Source organism: Megalops cyprinoides, chromosome 21 (genome assembly GCF_013368585.1).
Source record: "Megalops cyprinoides isolate fMegCyp1 chromosome 21, fMegCyp1.pri, whole genome shotgun sequence".
In the NCBI taxonomy this organism is placed as follows: Eukaryota; Metazoa; Chordata; class Actinopteri; order Elopiformes; family Megalopidae; genus Megalops; species Megalops cyprinoides.
The window spans coordinates 9,445,124-9,469,486 of record NC_050603.1 but is presented as its reverse complement, the minus strand read 5'-3'; the positions used below and the strand labels follow the sequence as shown (position 1 = coordinate 9,469,486).

Genomic DNA, 24,363 nt, shown 5'->3' with positions numbered 1-24,363 from the left:
AGAGATAGATGGGACAGTGTAGCAGCCCACCAGTTTCCCATGATCCATTGCTGGAGCACAGGTGTTACTGCAGGGCCTCTGAGTCCTGTTAAATGTGATAGGTATTTCTTGTATTGCAAGAGCAGCAAGCAGCTCATCTGACACTGGCAGATGTTAACAAACGAAAGCCGGATATCACACCAGAGTCAGGAACTCTTTCTGAAAATGCCACTTTAGTACTTGGCCAAATTAATCAGCCCAATTAGGCCTGTAGGAGATGTCATTACGCAGCATCGGGATTTTTCAAACCATTCTTTTTCTCGCAACTTTCCTGTCAAAGGCCTTGAGTTTTAAATGTCGGTAGCCGCCTTCTTTGTGCTTGAACTCTTTGTGCCTGATTACTGCGGTCAGGAAAGATGTGCTCTGTATTTACAGCTGTTATAGAGTCATTCTTACAGTGGGAACAAGGAGAGTTAGGGCAAGGCGGCGGGGAAGATCTCAGAGAAATGGGATGTTTAACAAGCTCTGTCTCATCCCCAGAAATACTGAAACCGTAAGAAGAGGTTTAAAAGGCAGGAAGCACAGGTTACATATTATGAAAGATCATGCATTGCCAGAAAATTTGAATATGTCATGTATAAATTCAAGTTTTTGTACTTGGTAAATCAAATAGGTAAGATTCTAAATATAAATTCACAAAACACAGCTCTTTTTGTTTACTTTGTTCCTTTACACAAAATCTACACAAAATATGGATTCTTCATCTGAAAAATAACCCTGAGAGCTTTTAACCTTTAAAAGAAAGGAATGATGCCACAGTGAGACACAATTACCCATGATATCTGTCTCTCACAAACCTCTCTGGCCTGCACTAACAATTCTCAGGGGAGCCTTCTTACCACCACAGACCTCCAAACAGCAAACCAACTATAACCTTCAAACCTACACCATCCTCAGTGGTATTTCTAAACATTAATTCCACCAGTGGTTCAATTGCAGGAGTTGACATGGGTCTTATGTATGTGAAATACTAACCGGCATCTCTATTTCCTTTTAACTGCTCTTTCAGTCACCCACGGTGCCCTACAAATGAGACAGATTCCTGGATTGAGGCTTCAGAGATGTACTGCAGCTATAATGAGCAAAACAACAGAATCCCAGAAGGATTGTCAGAGCGCGTGGGCTGTGTGCTCAGGATAATGGAATATCTTTCAGAACGGTGAGATTAGGAGACGAGGCCTTTATGATCTCCTGGGAGAGAAAGCTGGGTCCGATTTCGGTTGGAAGGAGTCTGGATGCATGCACGGTGATCCAGCCCGGGGCTGCAAGTTACCTAAAGCACACCTATGAGATGGAGAGCCAAAGAGGGAGAAAATGAGATCTGGTTTGAATTGTTTAGCATAACCAAGCCAACCAGTGGCAGGGCAGAACAGCTATAACATACCAGCACTGAACACCCTGAAGGTAACAACCCAAAAGTAACTACACACAGGATTCAATGTGTATGAACGGATAGAGGAAACAAGGGCAATGTTCCATAATGACATAATCTGAGGGAAAAAAACACCCGTGGCAGACCGTGAGCAGGATAAAAGGAAGCGGAGGCCAACCTGTTAAACTGATTAGGATCTTGCTTCTGTTTTCATCAGCAACAAGCTTAAGGAGCAATCAGCAGCTGATTACTTTTGGCCTAATTGTGTTCAATGTTGCAGCATTATAATACCTTTCCACATTATAGTGCATTCCACATCAAAGCAGTTAAATAATAACAAAGAGCTTAAGTCACTTTGAACAATTCTGAGTATGATGAAGAGATAGAAGGCAAATTTAAATGAATACTGTTTTTGTTACAATTAAAATGATTTTCTATGAACTGGACAGTAAAAAAAGGTCACAACCTAGCCACAGACCCCTAGGAAGAAGGGTGTATAAAAGAGAGGAAAGTCTCAGGTTATATGTTCAATATGAAGGTTTTTGTGTGTGTGTGTTCATGTTTTTTTACTTTTGTTTTTCCAAAGTCACTGATGGAAACATCAGGAAACACAAACTTTCACTTAAAGATTTTTGATGACGCAAATAATGTATTTTTCACCCAAAGCCTCCCACTGAAACATTAATGTAAGGCATAAACGGTCAGTGCCCCCTGGTGGATATTTCACTCAGAACCTGAGGTCACACTGTACGTTAAATGCAACATTATTATACAGACAGCCTACATAAAAGTGACATAACAGCTGCCTTATCACTCATAATATATATCGTGCATGACACACTTTATCACAACTTCTTGCATGTTATGTAAAAATGGATGTCACAACAAACTGTAAACATATTATATTGGGACACTTTTTGCCTCACCTGTGTCACATGTGTCAGATGAAACTGTTGGCAGTTACGGGTTGAGGGCTTCAAGCCTAAACTTACCTAATCTGTTAATGAAGTGAATCACACACAGTACCAGTCAAAAGTTTGGACACACTTTTCTTTATTTTTACTGTTTTCCACAGTTTAGAATTATAGTAACGACATCAAAACTATGAAATAACACAAACAGAAATGCAGTGACCAAAAAAGTGTTATAAACAAACCAAAACTATGTTGTATTTTAGATTTTTCAAAATAAGCAAAAAAATTAAACAAATAAATATTACATTTTTTTGGGAAAAGATGTATACATTGGCATCAACTTCACTATCTATATTTGTCTAAGAAGCAAATTTCAAGCATTTAAGCATAAATCTTTACATCAAAATGTCTTTGAATGCATGTATGCAATATTTGTCCACATTTAATTTGGTATTATGTAGTCACACTTACAATTGCTTGAGAACATAATAATTAATCAATAATTAATTTTGTATCCTTGTATCTTCCCTCTATAGTATTCTGACTGTTCTACAGAACGGCAAGCCCCTTTACATTTTAAGCAAAATTAAGCCATGAACAAACACATAAATGTACAGGAGATGCATAATTTAAGACCACAACACATAATAATTCCAAAGGGCTTTTATCATCAGAGGAGATTGGTCACTTTTATGGCCAGTGGAGATTGATTCTGTGAAAAGCACTTAAGAATTGTGTCAACCCCTGATTTAGGAGTGAATAAAAATCTCACCTACCAGTGGCATGTGGGAAATCTGTGCAAAGGCCCTGAGACAAACCTTTAGCAAAGGGTAGAGTGTGAACCTTTCGACTGGGTATTAACTTATTACACAATTACAAGAATTCTGATAATGTGCAGATCTCTTTGGTTGCGCACATATTTTCAATTGCTCGAAGCACAATAAAACTTTAGTTCTGAGCACAGCATCCGGTGACAAAATACTTTATTGACTCTACAGGCTGCACAATAATTCTCAGAGATCTGCACATTCACATCCAAGATAGACATTCCACGTTATACACCCCCATGGATACATGCTTGTCCAGCACTGCATAACTTACCAAGACCCAAGAGCAAAGCATGACGGAAGAAAAAAGTACAAAGCACAAATTTGGTCTGATGCTTACAGTTCTGGACAAACAATCAGCAAGGGGGTGCTGGTATAACGGCCTCATTAAAACACAACAGGAGTCTTCAAGAAAGCAACCGACAATACTAACTAAGGAACACTCCAGTACTACGTTCAAAATATCAGTGAAAGCTAAAATGTGAAACGGATTCTTGAAGTGAGCGCACGTTGGCATGAAGTCACTTAATGTGTCAATTTAGTCATGACGGCCATACACCTCGGCAGTGACCCGAGCTCCATACAGCTTGTCAGGGCAGCTCGCAGCTTCCTTGTTGCTCTGAGACAAACTTCGCTCAAATCTCAGCAATTGTTTTACTTTTCACTCTGCCTGGCTTCTGTCTCATGTTTTCACGGCTTTCCCACAACGCCCCCTTGTGATCAAAGCGTAAAAGACACTTCAGCTATACTTGCCTGTTTGAAGCTCCGACAGGAAAGAGAGTGAAATATCAAATCTATACAAACACCTGAATAAAGACCTCTTCTAATCGCCTCCAGTGTGTAGTTATTATTATGCATTTATTATTATTATTCATATACACAAATATTCCCATTTGGGAGCTGCTGTCAATAATTCCACATAGATTTTCGCATACCAAAATATTTTTCTTCAGTCAGCGCACAATTTACGTTTCACTTGATAAACACAGTTTTCCTTCAAATACAGTCAGCTAGTCCTCCCAAATCCGTCTAAAAACGTCAAAGCTACGGTTTTCAAACAGCGCGTTGCTTTTCACTCCGCAATCACTACGCACTCTTCTCTGATTGATGCAGATGTCCCACGTGATACATCTGGGCAAATAACCGACAAATGCGTGTTGCTTGCGACCGGAACTTAACGCCGAAGCGCTGTCCACAGCATCATTTCAGTAATACATGTTGTTGGCTTTGAGTGTTCAAATCAATTCACACCATCAGTCAATATAACGTACTGACACAGATCTCAGACTGTTGGCAGATGTCGACAGAGCCTTGGCTTGCAAGTTAACTCCTCCTTACTCATGTAGGAGCTATGTTAAAAAAACCCGACCCAGTAACGTTCAATTAATCAGTTGATTAAGACAGTTTCCAAAACTTCTAACTGGACACGACGTAAAAAAAAAATTAAGTAGCCAGTGAACTGGGTGGTCTTGACTACGGTAATAGGCTACAGCAAGTGCGTCTGTAAGTCACGTGTAGTGCACTGAAACAAGTAAGAAACATTTCTTACGTAAGAGATAGCTTACATATAGATACGTCGATAGGTATGAAACCCACACCCACACCTCAGTCGACTACTGACTGTACAGCGTTTTACGCCTGTGTGAAAAAAAGGTGTACAAGGATCGCCCCATTTGATGAACTAATTTGGGATTCTAAACCACATCCAGCATTAGCTGGCGATAATACAGACAGACATTTATCAATTCAATGCGGAATGTCACGGACCTCGCATCTCCCTGCCAGGCTTCAACCACCAACATTCAAATAACATTTTTGACACATAGCCTATGGGTCGCGAATTTTGTGAAATGACATCTCATCTCTTGTTGAAAAAGCTTTCGTCGGTAGCCATATTACCCCACTTTTCACTTTCCGGCCTAACTGGGTGCGGTTTACAAAAACACCAGTGCAAGACTTTACAACATCTCGCGTGTTTAAAACACGCTCGTCCCCGTATATTACACAATCAGAACACAAAAGCGGAAAGTTGTCAATTTACATTGGTAATCCGTTTGAGATATTTCTGATTACTGTTCTACTATATACAACTCTTTAAACTTTGAAAGCTGTATCTCAGGCTACAAAACTGCTCATTGTCCGTGCCAGCTGACGACTAATGTGACAAAGACCACAGTGTCAAAGTTTCCAGTTGTCGAAAAGCACGGCACTCTCCCCCCACCTTGTGCGCCTCTGTACGCGACTGCCCGGCTTTCTTATTGGATATCGCACATGAGAGTCTAGACACATCTGTAACATCTCGGCCTTGCAGTGGCTGCAACAGGCTGAAAGGCGTGTTTGGCGTCGGTTCAGTGAGAAGACAGAAAGGAGATACACACCCGGATAACTTGCCCGGCAGGCTATTGAAGAAGCACTCCGTCAGCGGGGACTGTTCGTACCAAGGTACGGGAGAAGCAGTACCGGATGTAGCTTTCGTAGCAGACTCCTCTCCCGTAAGATATTCTCCGCTTCCGTAAGTATTACTGATAATACTGAACTTTAAGTGTAACACGAAGCTGTAACAACACATTTAACTGGGTCGTTATGATAACAATGGAGCATATAGGTTAGCCTGCAGCCCTTTGCAGAAAAAAAACAAAATAGCTAGCACAACACTGCTGTTACTGTCAGTATTTGCGTACCAGTCCTTTCAGGTTTCATCTCTTCATGCGTTCAGCATATCAAATAAATATGAACATCATTTAGATACCTGATTAGCTGTCTGATGGTAATAAGCCTGCACGATTCCCGGACATCACTCTCAAGTGGCTATGCGCCGCCAGGGTGAACACTTGTTGATTTGCGTTTAACATTTCATTCATCAGGCATTCATCATTCATCGTGAGTAGTATACACGATTCATTAAAAGTCTTTTCATTCTAAAATTCTTTTCACGAGCTATACAAGGTAAGCTAATCAGGCTTGTTTTACCCCGTACGCACCATAAGATCTCGTTCACCGAATTAAAATGCACAGTCCTACATTTACTTAGACTGAGGAGAGATGAAGTAACTCTGGAGTAACTATGGCAGTAACTAGTACCCTAATAACTCTGGAGTAACTAGTAGCTTCGTATGGAAAAAAAAATCATAGATAACATTGATTATCATGACCCACTCTATTATTAATTAGAACTCAAATTTACATTAAAACGAGTGCATTTACACCTACGTTACTTGCACCCCATCAGATATATCCAGCTTTTTATAAAGGACATTACTGATTGAAAGGACATTGTGACCTTAGATAAAATATGACTTTAAGGACGTGGTGAATGCCAACACAGTATAGTGACAACAGCCAAACAATCCTCAGACACATATGTGTTTAACTATGATTATTAGAGAAACGACATCACATGTCCAGGGTGAGGAAGTGTTTGTCCTTTGCAACTCTTGCAACTCTTTCACAGCTAGAGTAATCCCCTCTGTCAAAGATCTGCTGCTGGCAAACCCTGTATCTTATATTGGCTTGACACTAAAGTTTCATAAAGGAGCAGATGTTCTGACAGGTATGTTCCTGCATTGTCCCTGAGATTCACTGAAAGTCTGCCATGGGCTCAGATTGGGGTGTCTCTGTAGGGCTGTGGCAGTTTCACTACGGTCCTCATAACATGTTGAGATTGAGAGGTCATAACAGTGAGTCTGTAAGTCATTACAGTGCCAGATATGCAGTCATGGAGGTGATGCCTACAGGTGGGCTAACCAGTAGTGCACTTTACAGTGGAACAGAAACTGCAGACAGCAGGAAGAAACTGCATTCTGTAACAGTTGTTAAGTCAGAGTGATGGATAGATAGATAGATGTTCACACCTTATGACAGTTTGTTCACAGCTTATGTAGAGCTTTAACAGGCTAAAGGTTGTGTGACCCAGGTTTAAATTTCTGAAACTCTCTTTCTCCAAAGGGTTCCTGGGGATTAATCCTAAAGATATTCCTTTAGCTGGTTAAACAAATGTGCCTTTGGTGGGAGAACTGAAGATAATCTCCAATATTCCTTTAAAACAATTCTTAATAATTAAAAAATCAGCTTCACTCCATTATTTTTAATTTATTTTATTTTTACTCTTCATTTTGTCATCACTAAGATCATAATAAAACTCCAAACTGATGTTTGGATTCTGTGATCTAGTGACTGATGTGTGGTAGTATACTTCCTTTGTCTAGTCAGGTTGCACAAGTTAACTAGGGGTAGGGCTTGAATAGTGTTATGCTGACACTCCCTGGTCTGGGACTGTTGTTAGCCTGGTATGACACTGTTGCTTGTTCAACCTGAATGGATGCACTTATGTTCTGTTGTTCTGGAAGTCACTCTGGATAAGAGCGTCTGCTAAAAGAATGTAATGTAATTAGATCCTCCGAACTCTCAACAATTGAATGTACCTGTTTACTTTGACATCATGCGTAACCATATTATCATTGTAATATTGAAATGTGTCCATTTAAAGTTGTACCTTCCAGCTGGACATCTCCTGAAGCTGCAGCTGGGTAACACCACCACCGGCTGTCATGGCAACCATGGTCATGGAGAGGATTGGGCGCCTGTTCATTAACCTGCAGCAGGTGCGGCAGGTGCCCCAGATGCTGACGGAGGCGGCGCCCTCCATGCTGGGGACGCTGAGGGACACCGAGGTGCCGCGGTTTTTCAGAGAGCGCCACATCCACGCCGGCTACCGTCCCCTCGACCAGGGCTGGCGGTACTACTTCCTGTCCCTCTTCCAACGGCACAACGAGACAGTGAACGTGTGGACGCACCTGCTGGGGGCGCTGCTGGTCCTGGTGAAGTTCGCCCAGCTGGCGGAGACGGTGGACTTCGGCGGGGACTTCCACGCCTGGCCGCTGCTCACCCTGTTGCTGTCGTCGCTGGCCTACATGAGCTGCAGCGCCGCCGCCCACCTGCTCTCCGCCAAGTCTGAGCTCTGCCACTTCGCCTTCTTCTTCCTGGACTACGTGGGCGTGGCACAGTACCAGTACGGCAGCGCTGTGGTCCACTTCTACTATGCTGCCGAGGAGGACTGGCACCGGCGCGTGCGGGGCATCTTCATGCCGGTCGCTGCTCTGCTCTGCTGCCTGTCCTGCCTGGGCTGCTGCTACGGAAAATACCGGAACCACAGCCTGCCACACTGGGTGCGCAAGGTAGGCCAGGTGGTTCCCTCGGCGCTGGCCTACGCCTGGGACACCAGCCCCGTGTTCCACCGCATGCTCTCCTGCGCGCCGGCCTGTGGCCGTGACCCCGCCATGCCCTTCCACTGCGGCCAGGTGGCCTTCTTCCTGTCCAGTGCCCTCTTCTTCACCCAGCCTGTCCCGGAGCGCTGGTTCCCGGGGCGGTGCGACTTCCTGGGGCAGGGCCACCAGCTCTTCCACGTCTTGCTGGTCTGCTGCACCCTCTGCCAGATCCAGGCCTCGTACCTCGACTACCTGGGCCGCCGGCCGCTCTACCTGCGTCTCCACGGAGACGGCGAGGCCCCCTTTTTCCTCGCCCTTTTCGTCGCCACAGGGGTCGTCTGTGCCTTGATCGCGGCCTTCATGATCAGGAAAGTGAGCCGTCTGCTCAACTGCAGAGACAAATCCAAATGAGGAGCGCCGCCTGGTTCTGCTCTGTTACTGTGGCCTTGTTCTGATTCTGCACTCTGCGTTTGCGGTTCAGGTCCACCTAAGCCTTTGTGTTATCATGGTCACCCTAAGACTACAGCCCTTAATGGACCACTACAAATATAAGGGATAGAGTTGTTACTCAATGTTATTTCTATAAAAATCTATTTAACAATGTAAACCACACACCCATGTTATCCCTATTGAAAACAACCAAGGTTGTGTCAAGGAGAACATTCCAACATTATAAGGTGGTTGAACCATTGGACAAGAATGCATCAGCAAAGATTTGCCAGGAGGTGGATGACAACTGAATGTTTCCATATGCTAGCTGACCCTAGTGGCTAAACAGTGATGTGGCATTAAGCTCCATTCATCAATGCAACCACATGTTTCAAGATGACTTTATATTAGGACACACATTGACATCAGCTAGCCTATGCTGCGTTACTTGCTTACAGTTACCCTGTTACCCTGTTACCCTCCATTATGTTTGCAGAGTAAATATAATTATATTTTACCCAAAGAGAAGTTTCACAGTGGAGAAAATGATTAGAGTACTTTGTAAAACTACACAGAATTGCTTTATCAAGGTATTAAATATTGTATTTAGCTAGACTTAATCATATAACTTCACACAATCAAGTGATCGTAATTTACCTCAATTTATTTTATGACACAAGTATTTTTATATATGTAAAATGCTGGAAGTGATGGTATATTTCTGATGTGCCTTTATTGTGAATTTATTTAAGGGATGAATTTTTCACTGAATAAAACTTGATCACAGGAGATGATTATGAGATTAGATGGAGTTTGGTTGCTCCATCTTGTGCCTGTATTTGACGTGTGGTGGACTCTTCCAGAGGGCAAAGCATCATCAAGTAGATTTTTGTGTTCTCTCTTCTGGAAAATTCAGTGCAACAGGTTTCCTAATACACCTGCCAATGTCTGCGTTATTCTGTTGCATTTGTTTCTATCTTTGTACTTCTCCTTCTCCCTCTCCCAGCTCTGTGGTTTTGTCACCACACCAGTGTAATTCCTCACTGTTTATCTCTTTTTTGGCCATTTACGTGTGTAACCATGACAACCTTTGCACTTGGTCAGGAGTGTTGAGGCAAGACAGATGTAATCCTCAAATATGCTTGCATGCGGCTGATAGCTGTTTTTCACACTACAAGTCACACGGTATACCACAGTGGAGCGGCACTCACTGGAGGATACGCACCACTCCACTGCTGTTGTCCGTGCAACTTGCAGGTGCCTGTTGAATCACAAGATTGCCTGAGAGCAGCAAGACGAGGAAACCCTGGCCAACCTACCCACTCCTAATCTCAGTGGCCAGTTGGATCCGCTGCTGTTCTGGTGTTCTGGGTATTGCCAGCAAATAACATGGCCTGTTTCAGACCAAGGCTGTAAGGCTCAGCCATGCTAACTGAACCATGTGGGACTTATCTTTTAATTTTTCATTTTATTTAAGGATTATATATACAGGGTTGTGGAAGGGAGTTTAGTGGATATCAGAATGCACTTGTCTGGTCCAGCACATTTATGCAAACCATTAAGAAATGAGACCAATAGAGACAGCTCAGCTTTGCAGGAGTCAGTTCCCTTGAATATTCTGCCAGATGTGCTCAGAATGTATTGACATATTGGTATTGTAAACTTGAGTGTGTGCGTGTGACTTTGTGATTTCTTTGATAATTATATTGATGTTGATAGCTAAATCTTTATTGTATGTCTTTTCGTCCTTTGTGTACCTGTCCTGTGCAGTCGAAGCCTGTTGGTTCAACGTAGGGGAGAGAAAAAGCGTTGAAAACTAGACGGTTATTCCCTTTTCCTGATGCTACCGCAGCCTCTGCCAGCTTGGTTTTTCCCTTCTAGTACAATTTTTTTTTCCCCTGGCTCTCTGACGGAAGCCAGAATAGACAGACACAAGCTCCGATTGGCTCTGGCTCTGAGATCGCCATGGTGACCTCTAATTAAACCCGTGTTCTGCCGCGGTGTTTTAATAAAGGTGAGAGCGGGCTCGCTGCTGACAGCCGGCGTGTCTCTGGCTCTCTGCCAGCTTCAGAGGGAGCATGTGTATCAGGTGAACTCACTGAACCTTGAGGCAGGGCAGGGCAGTGCACAGATTTGCCTCCTGCCAGCATCCCCCAAGCGCATCATGCAAATTTTGGTTGATTAACTTCTGTGGAAATTCAGCATTAATTGTTCAATGAGCTGGTAGGTGCCATGGCAACTAAGCTGCTATATTTGGGGAGTGTATTCCATTCAGCTGGTGTATGTGAAAGGCGGGGGTCAGACGCAGCTCCTGGAGAGCTGTGTGTGCATGCCTGTGCGCATACGGGTGGGTGGGCGGTGGTTTTTGATCCTGCTCTTAATTGCTCAGTTTGTTTGTGTGTTTGATAAAATAGCTGAAGATTTGTACATTTGCCTTTGCTCTGTTTTGCTGTTTGGGAAATACATCCCTGTGTGTCTGATTCATTGCCCGGACTGACCAAGCCAAGGTCATGTGTTGACACAACAACCAGCATATACCATGGCCATAGAGAAATTTACTGTGACTTCCCTGAGATAAAGAGGCATTAAATGTGTAACCATTACAACTGAGAATCGTATTGTATTTATTCAGGCATGCACTCCCACCCACAGGCCACCACAGGTAAACCGTTGTGTCTCACTGTCTGTTTTTCCTTTGCTGAGCTTCTGTTGCGTCCATAATGATCTGGTGAGAATGAAAATCTTCCACTGATAACATCTTAATTTGATAAAGCTTTTTTTTCTGAGGCAAAGGAGCTCTACTGCCCTCCTGTGGAAATTCAGTGAAAGGCTTGTTAAGTTCTGACCTCAGACAAGCAGTGCACATTGTTACATTATAATTCTTTGTTTATAGTTTGCTTTTTTACCAGACAAATTATTGAATGTCACTTACTTACCTCACCTTTGCACTCTTACCTAGAACAGTACAAGTCCCATGGCATGTTATGTAGGTCAGATTGATAAGTACCAGAGGAGTGAGACTTCCTGAACCCCATAAAGGTGGAGCTACCATGTTCCTTCTGTGACTCAGCAATTTGAACTAGTGAATGTGTCCTCTAGAGATGAGTGCTTTGATTTATTCATATCAGTCAATGATTGACAGCAGGTGGTATCTCCACGCATTATGGGATTGAAAAAATGCTAATGATGAATGTGAGACTTCACATTGTAGAGTATAAATTGTTGCTGTCTGAATATTGCTTTATGTATGACTGACCACCAGTCCTCTGCAGGACCCTCAGACAACAATAGGTGTGGACTAGCCAAACTCTAAAAAACGTGAGATTCCTCTCTGAGATTAAATAGCATTCCAAAGATTTATAGTACCAATGAAGCCTGTTTTCAGAGGCTTGCCAAGCACACACCATACACAAATGTCTTACTGCATAACTTTCTTATTGTATACTTGAATATTTCAATCACTGACCATTCCTTACATATTAGCCTAACAGGGTCACTGTCTTTCTCTCTGAGCTTTCTTTCAGTAGCATATCTGATGATTGTGCAAGCAATTTCTTCAGTTCCTTGGAAACATGTACTGAAGCACAAAACCTGTGGCCTCCTCATCTTTCACAAATGTGCGTTGAGACTGCTGTCGTCCTGATGCACTGGCTGCTTTGAGTTTTCCTGCTTTTTCTGCGCTATAACACTGTTGCTCCCAGAATGAATCTGTTATGAAGGGCTGCTACTAGCTAACAACAGCAGTGAAAGCTGTAAATCTAGTCAATCTAGTTAATACTGGGTTAACTCATTCAGACCCAAAGTGTACCGACTTAGGCTACCTGATGTTATGGTTAATACCTCTCACATTGACGTTAAAGCAGAGTAAAATGTCTTCAGTTGTTACCATTGGTGAGACAGGAAAATGAAATGAAATTTAAGTGTTCACAATATATGTTAATTATTACACTGTTTGTACTGTAATGTGTCAGGTCAGTACGATATCTGTGCGTAGTAAGCATGGGGCTCAGTAGGGGTGACAGCATCTACACTGACATCATTGCAGTCTGCTGCTAGGCCTGCTGGGTATTTCCTGATGATGCTATCCTCAGGTAATATGATGTCGACTGGGCAGGAGGACCTCTGTTGGGGGTCACCTGTCACTGAAGCAGCTGGTGCCATATTTCCATTGTACCTTTCTCATGAAATGCAGGTGATCAGACAGGGCTCTTTCATACACAACAACAAAGACTTGTGAGTTTGAACCAAAGCTGATTTATGTTCCTATATCCCTTTGTTACTTCTGTTTATTAATAATATCATAACTGACACTATGAACTACTAGTACATTCATTCGGTAGCCACATGTTTCATAGGGTCCTCATTTTCATGAATGCTAATGAAAAAAATTAATTTACCCTTAGTTTCTGTTATAGGGAAAGGGCACTGTTGGTCTGATAGCAGGAAACTTAAGCCCTGTGTATCAGCAGACATGATATACATCTGGTAAGTAAGGATATGGAGGTATAGCTATGAACAGAATTATTGTGAGGTTTCTCGAACCCTTGGTTAGAGAAACAAGTAACTTTTGCCAATGCGTTTTTAAAAAAACATAGAAGATGCTTATAGTATGAATTAAGGACATAGACATACATTTCACTCAAATTATATTTGATTACTTTTGAAAAGTGTCATTGTCCAGTATGTTGTCTGTTTTACTCTGATTCAACATCGTATTACATGATCAATGAACAAATTGATTTTAGCAGGCACTGGATGCTTTTGCAGGTTATTTGGTATAAAATGGAAATTTACAGAACGATTATACTTTTCTCCCAAATAATTCTATGGGAATACAGAAATGCTCCACAGTGGATATCTGAGTCTGAAAATCCACCCCAGTTATCGAGTGAAATTAGGCTGTTTTGTGTAAAAATGAGGGAAAAAAAAGTTCAGGGAAAGGTTTGCTTCTACCTGTCCGTGGCCCATGTGTCGCCACATAATTCATTATATGCTAATTTTACCCACAAGAAATGAAACTCTTTAAACAGAACTAACTTGGTATATGATAGAGTGAATTACACTATGTTACTATAGGATGTAAACGTCACTAGTGTCGGCCCCTTTAAATGACACGGTGAATAGCGCGCTTTCGGAAAAGGGGGTCAGGCGAGAAGGCTGTAGGGGAAAGCGGGTTCAGAGAGGCAAAGAGACGTTGGGATCTGCGGCTATGGGAATCAAAGTATACAGCACCACCGTCACCGCTTCCAGGGAGGTGAGATCGAATGCCTGAATCACCTGCTAATCCAGTTATAATCCTCTTGAAATTACATTTGAAAATAACGAAAAAATCGAGGGAGGCACACCCAGCATCCTGATAATAATGTTGCACTTCACGATTTACGTGACTAATAGCTATGTGCAAGAATTTTACCGCTGTCCACTTCGGAGCTAGCGCATGGCGCTATCCTACTCCATATGGGCATTTAAAATTGTGTTTACTTATGAAGAGAGCTGGATCGGAAATACAAACTTGCTTTCATGCAGAGGACGGAAGTAATATTGTTCTTGTCTTTTCCCTGTTGTTTCTTTTTCTTTGTTGGGCAGTGGGCGTGAAATCGCTGTAAGAATGTAAGAAGAATGAATTTCAAGAAACTAAGCCTAGATAACATGCCGTGAAAATGTTCAGGGCAGTTCCAGTCTGTTAAATACTAAATTGTAGTTCGACAGTCGAAAGTGCGCGTAAGGACACTGAATCACAACTCCCATTGCTGGCTACATTGCTTGATCATATATACCTCGTGATCACCTCGATAAAGTCTAAGAAACACACAGGTTGTTATGCTTGTATTTTGTTGATATTCTGTGTATCCAGTTATACTGTCACTTACGTTTCAGCTTAGTTGGTTTAACCTACTTTAATTGCTGTCACCCCTTCTACAATAATTACATATTATTGTACTTATACGCGCCTTTGAAATAGCTCGGGCTAATTCGTAAGTATGAGCTCCACTATTAGCTTGTGATAAAGATGTACGTTTCCTATAAAGTGCTTATAAGAAATGAGGGAGAGAGAGAGAGAAATTCTTTGCTGAATGGTTTGGGCGGGTGTAGCTACATCAAAACCCACTCCTCCTTTATTCCTCTTTCCAGCCCTTGAGCCTGCATCAGTTAATCATTAATTTAGGTTTTCATGACAGCTTAGTTTACCAGCATTGAAAGGCAACGTGCTTACGGTGCTTCTGGATGCAGTGCCAGATTTTCCCTGTGACTGGTAGTAATGCTGTATACCTGAAGTCAGGGCAAGTCCATTGAGGTATAGTAATATGTACTAAGTATATCATGGTTCTGTTAAACTGTATATAAAGTACCTAATTGACTGGTGACTGGGTACTTTACGTTTGTTGGTGCACCACCTGAGTGAAACATTTCAAGTGAAATAAATTAAGTGATAAATTAAGCTGTGTAGTATGAATTAGTGATGTTAAAACGTAACAGTGTCAGCTAAGCTTTTTGCTGGGCTTTGGAATGAGCTGAAGCTGGAACACAGCCTGCACTTCATAAACAACAAACAGAAATAATTGTGCTGTTCCTAGTCCCTTTTCTCCTCGCAAATTATTTGTATGTACCTTCTTGTGTGTCAAGATCTGACCTCTGACCTCCGTGCTGCAGGTGAAGTCCCAGCAGGCAGAGGTGATGCGCATTCTGGAGAGCAAGAGCATCCAGTTTGAGCTGATTGACATCTCTGTGGGTGGAGACGTGAGGGAGGAGATGAGGAGCAAGGCGGGGAACCCCACAGCCTTACCCCCCCAGATCTTCAATGACGACCAGTACTGTGGGGTGAGGACTTAATTGTGTAGCTGTGAACATAAGGAAGACTCTGTAGTATGCCTGGATCAGGTTCCACCTGGCCTGTCTCCGACTGTTTTTCAAAGGGAGCCACGGGCTTCTCTTAAACAGCACATTACAACATCATTTTCCCTGAAAATAAGTATGTCCAAATAGGACCAAGTATAGTGCACTGTGCTGGTCGTACAAGATTTCCTGCTACCTGTTTGTTATGGCCAACCTTATGTTATGCCTGTGTTTCATTTGGAACTCTTTGTTAAGTTTATTTCAGCAGCCCTTTAGTATATTTCTGGATGGATACAGGCATATATAAAGGTTTGGAGGTTTGGAAAAGTGTATGAGATTTACAGTTCAGAAGTGCCTATCTGTCCATCCATTCCTTATTCAGTTTAATGGCTGGGTAAAAATTCATGTTTAGGGGAAAGGCAGGGCTTGAAATAACCTCCTAGTATGTTTGTGTACGTGTGAGTGAATGAGTGTGTGTGTGTGAGAGTGTGGAGCTCAGAGCATGCTGACAGGAGTGAGTGAGAGAGAGAGAGTGTGTGTGTGTCATAGAGAGAGAGAGGGAGAGAGAGCGAAGCTCAGAGCATGCTGACAGTGTGAATGTGTGTGTTTGTGTAACCTGCAGGACTATGCCATGTTTTTGGTGGCAGTGGAAACTGACAGAGTGGAGCAGTTCCTCAAGATGGCCTGAGGACCCTGTGTGGTTGCTCCACCCTGCCCTCTTCAGCTCCACCGGCATGGCCGACTTCCCACAATCTCAGAGTCACTAAGAATGCCAAAAACAACCAGCCAATCAGTAAACACATTGTTACAGACCATACTATCAGATATGGTCTGGCAAATCATTTGTTGTTTTCTACAAGTTCTTTTTTTAGTTTTTCTCCCGCTCAAGTCCTTTGCTCACTGGTCTGTGAATGTCACCTAATCTATCTTAATCTCAGTGGGATCAATAAAACACCTGGTAGTCCTGCCGTTTAGGTAAACTAATCTGGGTTGTGGCCGTATGTTCACTAATGCGTAAAGTAATCCATGGTTTAACATTTGCCGGCAATCCTCTTTTTTTGCTGAAACTGACAGAGAAACAGTCACTAACACAAAAACCACAATCATTACTAGTCATGATCAGATTGCACTATTAACCACCAGTGGTGGGTAGACTGTGTTCCTTTTTTTTCTGCTATTACAGGGTGACAGGTTGGGGTGGGGAGGGTTGGGGGTGAAGGGGCTGCCCCAGGCAGGTTTAATTGGTGCCAAAGTACAATATCTGTTAAAAAGGTATGGTCTTTCAAAGTGCTGCTCTCTCAGTCCCAGTGAAGAAGTCTTATGTCTGTCCATGTATCCAAAGAGCTCTAAACTGCATTCATGTACAGCTCAGGAGTCTTCTTCCACAGTGGATTTTGTGTCTGTTAAGTATTTAAAAGGTAGTAGTAGTATTTGAAAAGTGGTATTAATGAGGAATGGGGCATGGGAAAGATATGCTGCACTTTTCTCTTGCTTCCCCTGTGTTCAAATACAGGTGGTCCCCAGTGTTTGCCTTAATGCTTACACTTGCTCCTAATGGTCATGCCACCACGTGAGGAACCGTCATTGATAGTCTGTTTTATTGCATATCACTTTAGCGTGCTGGATCCACTCACGCCAGACCTCTGTATTCTTCGTCATTTAACTTTGTTTGAGCCAAAAAGAAAAAACCCTGAATGAGAATGTTCGAGATTCAGTTTGTTGACTGTAAGAGTTTCTGGAACCTTCCAAATGGTTTCATTTTGTTGGGTATTTCATAATCCACAGCTGTCCTCTGAGTGATCGTCCCTAGCATATAGTCACCTGCGTATGTTTCCCTGCGGCTCCTGCATTTTTCCCACATCCCCTGTGTTCTTTGCCCTTTTCACCAACTGTCAGATATTGGCTCCTGGCCTGGCCTATCCAAAGGTAGCAGTAGGATCTGAGAGGTATCTTATTGCTGTGAATCATCTCAATGTCCAGATTACAACACTGTCCCATTCACACTCTGTGTATCTTTGGAGAAGAATGGATTGTCTCATAAGAAACAAATGTAAGAGAATAACTAAGGTCAAATTGCAATTGTGCAGTAGGTGCAGAAGTACATCTTCCTGGTTCTAACTGCAAGTGAGTAGAGTCAAGGGTTTTGTTCTTTTTTTGGGGGCATGGAGGCCACAGGTGTGTGAAACTGGAACAGACCTGGCTGCACACAGACTCTGGGCGGGGACAAGTGTGGGGACGCCAGTTGGCTGGTCTGAATCGACAGGTAGATGTGTGTGTTATGCAGTGTTTTGCTTATTTACTCCAACTAATGGTGTGTTCAAACCCTTCCTGGTGACCACATGTTGACATTCCATCTTCCTGAGATACTGCTTAGTTTTCTAGACTAGAAATATATACTATATACTAGAATATACTAATGTCTTCCGAGAAGATGATGCCGATGACAGAAAAATGAGGTAAATAAAGAGTGGAGGATTGTCCAGATGTGTGTGTCTTGCGAATTTATTTTCCTGTAATGAGCTGAATCGCACTCTATAAACTGCCTGGAAAGGACACAAACTTCCTGATGAACTGGAAGGATTCAGTTCTTTCCACCTGCTGGCAGCATATGACTACGGAGTAAAATGTTCCTTTTCAGGGCGTCCTCCCGCCTCCATGGATTGTGTGTTTTGACCCGCCGTGTGGCCCAGCAGCTTCTGACATTGCCTGTGTCTTTTCTGATTGGAAACGTTTGAAAAGCATCATCTCCATGCCCTCTGGGCTCCTAGCTCTGACAGAGCACAGAAGGCAAAGCAAGGTGCAGCACTCAACTGAAAGGTTGCTGGTTTGATTCCTGACTGGGGCACTGCAGCTGTACCCTTTGGCAAGGTACTCAACCCAGTATTGTCTCAGTCAATATCCAGCTGTGTAAATGGGTGACATGTAAAAATTGTAACCTATATAAGTGGCTGTGGATAAGAGCATCTGCTGAATGGCAATAGTGTAATGCAATGGGATGGGGGAACTAATGCCAACTTGGAGCACATACTCAAACATGCTGCCTTCAAAGGCAAAAGAAGGCATTTATGATTAATCTAGATGGATCAAGATATAGAAATATATATCTTGTAAGTCTCCAGTCATGAACCAGTGTCCTTACCAGATTTTTTATTTTGCTTATGTGCCATTGCACATTAAGTACTCCATTACATATTCAAAGCAATCTTGAAACAATTCTTTAAAAAGGATGGCTTGATTCAGACAATCAGGTTCTTATAAGGAGTGATTCTGAGCCATACTTGTGCACTATATTTCCTGTCTTATGTCTTTGACTGGTGTACACTTTCAAATTACATATGTCCTTATACTTTTTGTGCTCTCTGTCTTCAGTATAGTTTAGATGGAAATAACCAAGTACGGTGTCTTGAATATCAAAGACAAATAAAAGTAAAGCAATTCAGTTGTTTCAGAAACAAAATTCACACAAACAAGCATGCGCAACCATGGGCCTAGTTGACCCCTTTAGTAGAGAAAGAGATTCCAGGCTGAGATGTAGGTGAGTATTTTAAACCCAAGACTCTGACAGTCCTTCACCATCCAAGGGCACAGGGGTAGCGTACAAACAGTTTGTTACGATGCATGAGGTCCTGGAGAAAATGTTTGATTTGTTATATCAAAAGCTGTAACTGAACCCTCACAGGGTCTGGAGCGACCACTGCACAGATTAAACTCTGCGAGTCCCTGACAATTCCAAAGAAAATCAAAATCAGACATCCATCTGACACCAACAAAGGCATAATTGTTGTTGAGATGCCCCAACACAGTATAATGATGTTAAAATTATGCTTTAAATACAGGCACTTCTATTGTTATATCAATACAGCTCATCATACCCTCATCCCCTCACACAGGGAACAACAGGAAGCCACTGAAAGTGCTGTGGTGGTTTGCATTGTCGAAGATATGCCGGCCTGCCCACAGACGTGTGTAAACCTGATCTCCTGCTTCTAGAAGAAGTGAGGCCCCATTGGAACTATTCTCAAATGGATCTCCGGTCTTGTGACTATCTGCAGTAACTATACGTGCCCCATTCTTGAGTAGTTGAGCGTTTGTAGCTACCGAACCACGGGCAAAAATTGACATTCTGAAGTAGTACACTCCTTTCACTGGTGCTGTGAAGATCCCTGCATCACAGAGATAGTATTGAGAGGATTGATAAAGAAATAATGTGGAGAAGACAGACACAGGAATAGAGAAATAGAAATAGAAAGATATTTTACATTCAATCCAAGGCAAACTGAATTACAGAGCTGTCTGTAGAGCTCAGCTTGTGTCCTCATGTATACATGCAGGATATAAACACTACCTCTGCCTAATGCTGGAGGAGTAATGTCACAGGACTGAACAAGTATAATATATAGGCTACTGTATATATTGATAAAAAAATCAATACAGTCAATAAAAAAAATCAATAAAACTTTAAAGTATGTATGGATAAAATTGTAAGACACTGGATAACAGCATTTGCTAAATGGTAATAATGTAAGTATCCTTCTGAGAAAGAGCACAATGCTGGATTTGTCTTATTTTTTGTTAATAAACAGGCAATTGAATACTGATACTGGCTGCCCAGTGTTGATCTCAAGGCTGGATATAAAAAAGCAATTATTTCTTCTTATCTAAAACAATATTTAAATGTTTGTTATATATTATGTCATAATGTAGAAGGATTTAAACATCACCTGTATTTGGGCTGTAGGCGTTGCCGATGTTTGTGATGACGGTTTTGTAGACCACGGTGGTGTCTACATTGAAGGGTCCTGTGTCCCCATCGCCCCCTATGGAGGCAGAGAATGCTATCTTTGGCCTGTCTGTGAACACAAGAGAATCACACGCTAATTAGCTGAAGGACAACAGAGAACAATGGAAACCAACAGAAAACTACCTTATATATTAGAACAGGGCGCCAATGTCTGATGCAAAGAAAGACACTTGAACACAATCTGCAATCTGGTCACATGGCCACAACATAGTCATGATGTTTTTTTAACATTTAATATCATTTTGATATTGATTTTTTGTTCTCTCATCAGACCATTAATTGCATTAGTTTTTCAGTTTGAATTTGGGCCTCCTTTGAGTTTATTTGTTATTGACATGCACATTAAACACAGGTCATAATACTTCTGGCTCTGCATCCTTACCTCTGTTCGCTCTCCTCAGCTCGTCCACCTGGGTCTCAGCCGAAGTAAGTCTGGTTTCCAGGGCCTTCAGCTCAGTCACCTGGCTCTCGGCAGCTTTCAGCCTGGCTTCCACAGCTCTCAGCTCCATCAGCACGGAGTAAACGTCAGGCTGGCAGGCGGGCTGGGTGCCAAAAGTAAATTCTGTCATTTGTTTGTCATTCCGGCTCTGGCCTTCTCTAGTGTAGTCCTGCAGGGTGGCACTCACCTTGACCTCTTTGTCTTCTCTGCTCTGAGCCTGTGCTGTGCTGTGCTGTGTCAGACAGCACAGTAACACCATCAGCACTATGAAGCTCATTATTTAGCTCTGCTCTACTTCTGTGTACAGCATGAACCCCAGTCCCTGTCTTTATATACAGGTGACCCTGTTAACAATTGGCAGGTGTTCTGAGAAGAGATATGAAGGAAATATGAAGTGGAAAAAATGGAGAGGTTACTTGTCTAGGTGAGGGAATCACAGTAAATGGTCATAAGAGAGTGTAATTACAGTTTATTGGGTGAAGGGTTTCATGCTAGCAGCTCCTCACACATACGCAGGTGTTTTGAGAGTCTGCTTTGGTTCATTCTTTCCAGTGGTATAACATGTTCTGTAAATACATCTCTTTCATTGGAACATGGGATTCAGCTATCTTTTCTCTTGGTGAAAAGCATATAAGAGATTCTGCTAACAGTTTGTGTGTTGAGAGTAGTGAATCAGATCCTGTACTGCTGGACGGGATCAGCTCTGAAGGAAATATCTAAAGAGAACAGCTTGTCTGGTGGAACTCAGAATGAGGTGGGACTGTGTGTTAAGCTGTTGTTAATTTTACCTTTAGTTATTTATTCTGTTGTGTCCCATATTATATTAGATAAAAGTCCCATTTTTGGCTATGGGAACATGTTAATAATTTCATCTTTGATCATTATAAGAAATAGATTGTTGGAAACAGAAAACAACTCAACATGTATGTGTACGTGTGCATGTGAGTTTGTGTGAACATGTGATGGTGTGTGTATGTGAATGTGTGTTGTGTGTGTGTGTGTGTGTGTGTGTGTGTGTCTGCCTGTGAATTTGTTTTCTGCTTCTATTTGCAGATGTGTGTGTTCAGTCTGAGGTGGGACTGTGTGTAAGCTTCTAGTGCAGATAGGTGGGATTATGTGTGAGGATGTAGTTCAGTCAGAAGTGTGTCTGTGTGTAAGATTGTAGTGAGTATAGAGGTGCTGCATGGTCCTGACCACATAATTCTCTGTATGCTGTTCTCCTTAATATTTTACTATACTTTATACTATCGCAATTTGTGGTGTGGTGGCCATATTATTAAAGGTGATGCCTTGGAACTTTTGAAGACGTTATTGAAAAGCAAGGCCTGTTATCAGCTTTGATAACGCACTAACTATTGATCTTTGGACTTTTATGTCAGGTGTGAAAGATATTTATGACTGTACAGTGATGAACTTGAAATGTATACAGTTAAAACTGTATGTTCACAATTGGTGGTGGCTGTGAGTCTCTATCTCTGTGAGTCTCCAAACCAGGGGAATTAAAAATCCTAATAATAGAGAACATTAGATAACATTGGAGAACATTCAGTGTTTATTTCAAAATAAAAATAAAAAATTAATAATGATACAAAATTGTCTCATGCATACGATGGTTCCCCCAGATTTTTTGATTGATCCCACTGAAGCTTGTTACTGAACCCTCACAAGTTCTGGAGGGAACACGGCACAGAGGCGTTACGGGTTATCATCCTCCTGTCATTATTCTGTTAAGGCGTTCAAAAACAGAAAATTGCTGACACTCATCACCTTTGCACAAGGGCATAATCACTCTTAAGTCCTTCACAACATAATGTTGTTAAAACTGGGACTGTTAATGCAGAATCTTCTCCTTTATTTCCACCAGTGCAGCTGGTCATACCCTCTCCTCACATAGGGAACAACAGGAAGCCGCTGAAGGTGCTGGCGTGACGTGAATCGTCAAAAATGAACGTGTTTGCAATCAAGCGCATGTAAACCTGGTCTCCCACTTCCAGCAGCACCGAGGCCCCGTTAGCAGTGGTTTCGTTCACTTCTCCACTTTTACTTTCATACGTAGAAACAATAAGTTCTCCATTCTTCCTCAGTCTGACACCACAGTCTCCTGACCCTGAGGAATGAGTGGAAAATCCGAAGTAGTACACTCCTCTCACTGGTGCTGTGAAGATCCCTGCATCACAGAGACAGTATTGAGACATATTATCCAAGGCAAAGTGGCAGTGAAGTTACAGAGCTGTCTGTAGAGCTTAGTGTGTGTCCTCATTTATACATACAGGATTCACACACTACCTCTGTCTGATGCTAGGGGAGTGATGTCAGAGGACTGCAAAGGCATAATGGCTGTTCTCTTTATTCCTGTGAAATCTAATTGTGAACCAGATATTTTTCAAAGACAGCATATTAGTCAATGATAAATACAAAAATAGCATTAAAGATTTGATGTGTTGTGGACATAAAGCATGAAGGCTTACAATCCAAAGGTGAATGCTGATTTGGCGCTTAGACAGCATTACTTCCACAAATACTTGGATAATATCTAACAAAGTAAGTTATGAATATTGTACTGGATAGGGCAGTCTGCTATGAAAATACCTAACTGTGAGACATTTGCATTAATTTAATATTTTAATATTAATATGATTCTGCCAAGGGAATATTATTGTTGAATGTTGCCTTTTTCACTATGAACCTCCGATTCCTTTTGTGTAAATGCTAAGGCAAACAGGCAAATAATTCTGTTATTGTGTCAGTGTTTTTAAGGCTGTCCTTTTTACAAGACACATCTTTGAAAGTCTCGCCTACAGTAATTATATTGAAATGCCTGCATTATACAACGGTGTAGGTGGATGTAAACAATACCTGTTTTTGGATTGTAAGCATTGCCGACGTTTGTGAAGATGACCGTGTAGACCAGGGTAGTCTCTACATTGAAGGGTCCTACGTTTCCGCTACCTCCCAGTGATGCAGAGAATGCTACCATTGGCCTCTCTGTGAACACAAGAGAATCACACCTTCATTAACTAAAAGGTGACAGACATCACTGGAAGCAGACAGTAAGATCATTTCTGTATCATAGCAATGGGCCAATCGGATTCAGAAAGACACATGGACAGAACCTGTACACTGGCCAGCTGACACATGATGCTTTTTAACGTTTGTGTCATTTCTATGATTTATTTTTCTGTCATATGATCACTGTCCAGTGAACGTCATCCAGAACTTTCTTTGCCATCGTCCCCCGATAGTGGAATGACTTTCCACAGTTCATCCATTCTGCCGAGCCCCTCACTATTTTTAAGAAACATCTGAAGACACAGCTCTTCCGCTCTCATCAGATCACCTGAATCACTACCATCTAAAGCAATTTCTTATATGTCCTAAAACAATATGTTAAAAAAAGAATATTAATGGTTTAATGCACTTGCGTCTCTACCAGCTAGCTTGTACTTTGTCTTTGTCTGCCCAACTATTGAAACTTGGTCATTCAGCACTTCTATCATTGTGACT

The 24,363-nt window shown here is 42.1% G+C and overlaps 2 protein-coding genes across 2 annotated transcripts; both read left to right on the top strand.

The window, feature by feature from the left end:
* The first annotated feature begins 5,543 nt into the window (after positions 1-5,543).
* On the top strand, positions 5,544-9,230 carry paqr7a (progestin and adipoQ receptor family member VII, a). The gene is made up of 2 exons (XM_036515869.1): positions 5,544-5,664; positions 7,639-9,230. Exon 2 carries the CDS (start codon positions 7,700-7,702, stop codon positions 8,765-8,767), a length of 1,068 nt encoding a protein of 355 aa, XP_036371762.1. The 5' UTR covers positions 5,544-5,664; positions 7,639-7,699; the 3' UTR covers positions 8,768-9,230.
* Positions 9,231-13,938: 4,708 nt separating this feature from the next.
* On the top strand, positions 13,939-16,755 carry LOC118769235 (SH3 domain-binding glutamic acid-rich-like protein 3). The gene is made up of 3 exons (XM_036516277.1): positions 13,939-14,039; positions 15,437-15,604; positions 16,242-16,755. Exons 1-3 carry the CDS (start codon positions 13,995-13,997, stop codon positions 16,305-16,307), a joined length of 279 nt encoding a protein of 92 aa, XP_036372170.1. The 5' UTR covers positions 13,939-13,994; the 3' UTR covers positions 16,308-16,755.
* The last annotated feature ends 7,608 nt before the right edge of the window (positions 16,756-24,363 follow it).

Bases quoted from the DNA above. Each gene is read 5' to 3' on its own strand.
- paqr7a (XM_036515869.1), top strand. From the start codon at position 7,700: ATGGCAACCATGGTCATGGAGAGGATTGGGCGCCTGTTCATTAACCTG.
- LOC118769235 (XM_036516277.1), top strand. From the start codon at position 13,995: ATGGGAATCAAAGTATACAGCACCACCGTCACCGCTTCCAGGGAG. The intron at 14,040-15,436 runs GTGAGATCGAAT...TCCGTGCTGCAG, and splicing joins CCGTCACCGCTTCCAGGGAG to GTGAAGTCCCAGCAGGCAGA. The intron at 15,605-16,241 runs GTGAGGACTTAA...TGTAACCTGCAG, and splicing joins ATGACGACCAGTACTGTGGG to GACTATGCCATGTTTTTGGT.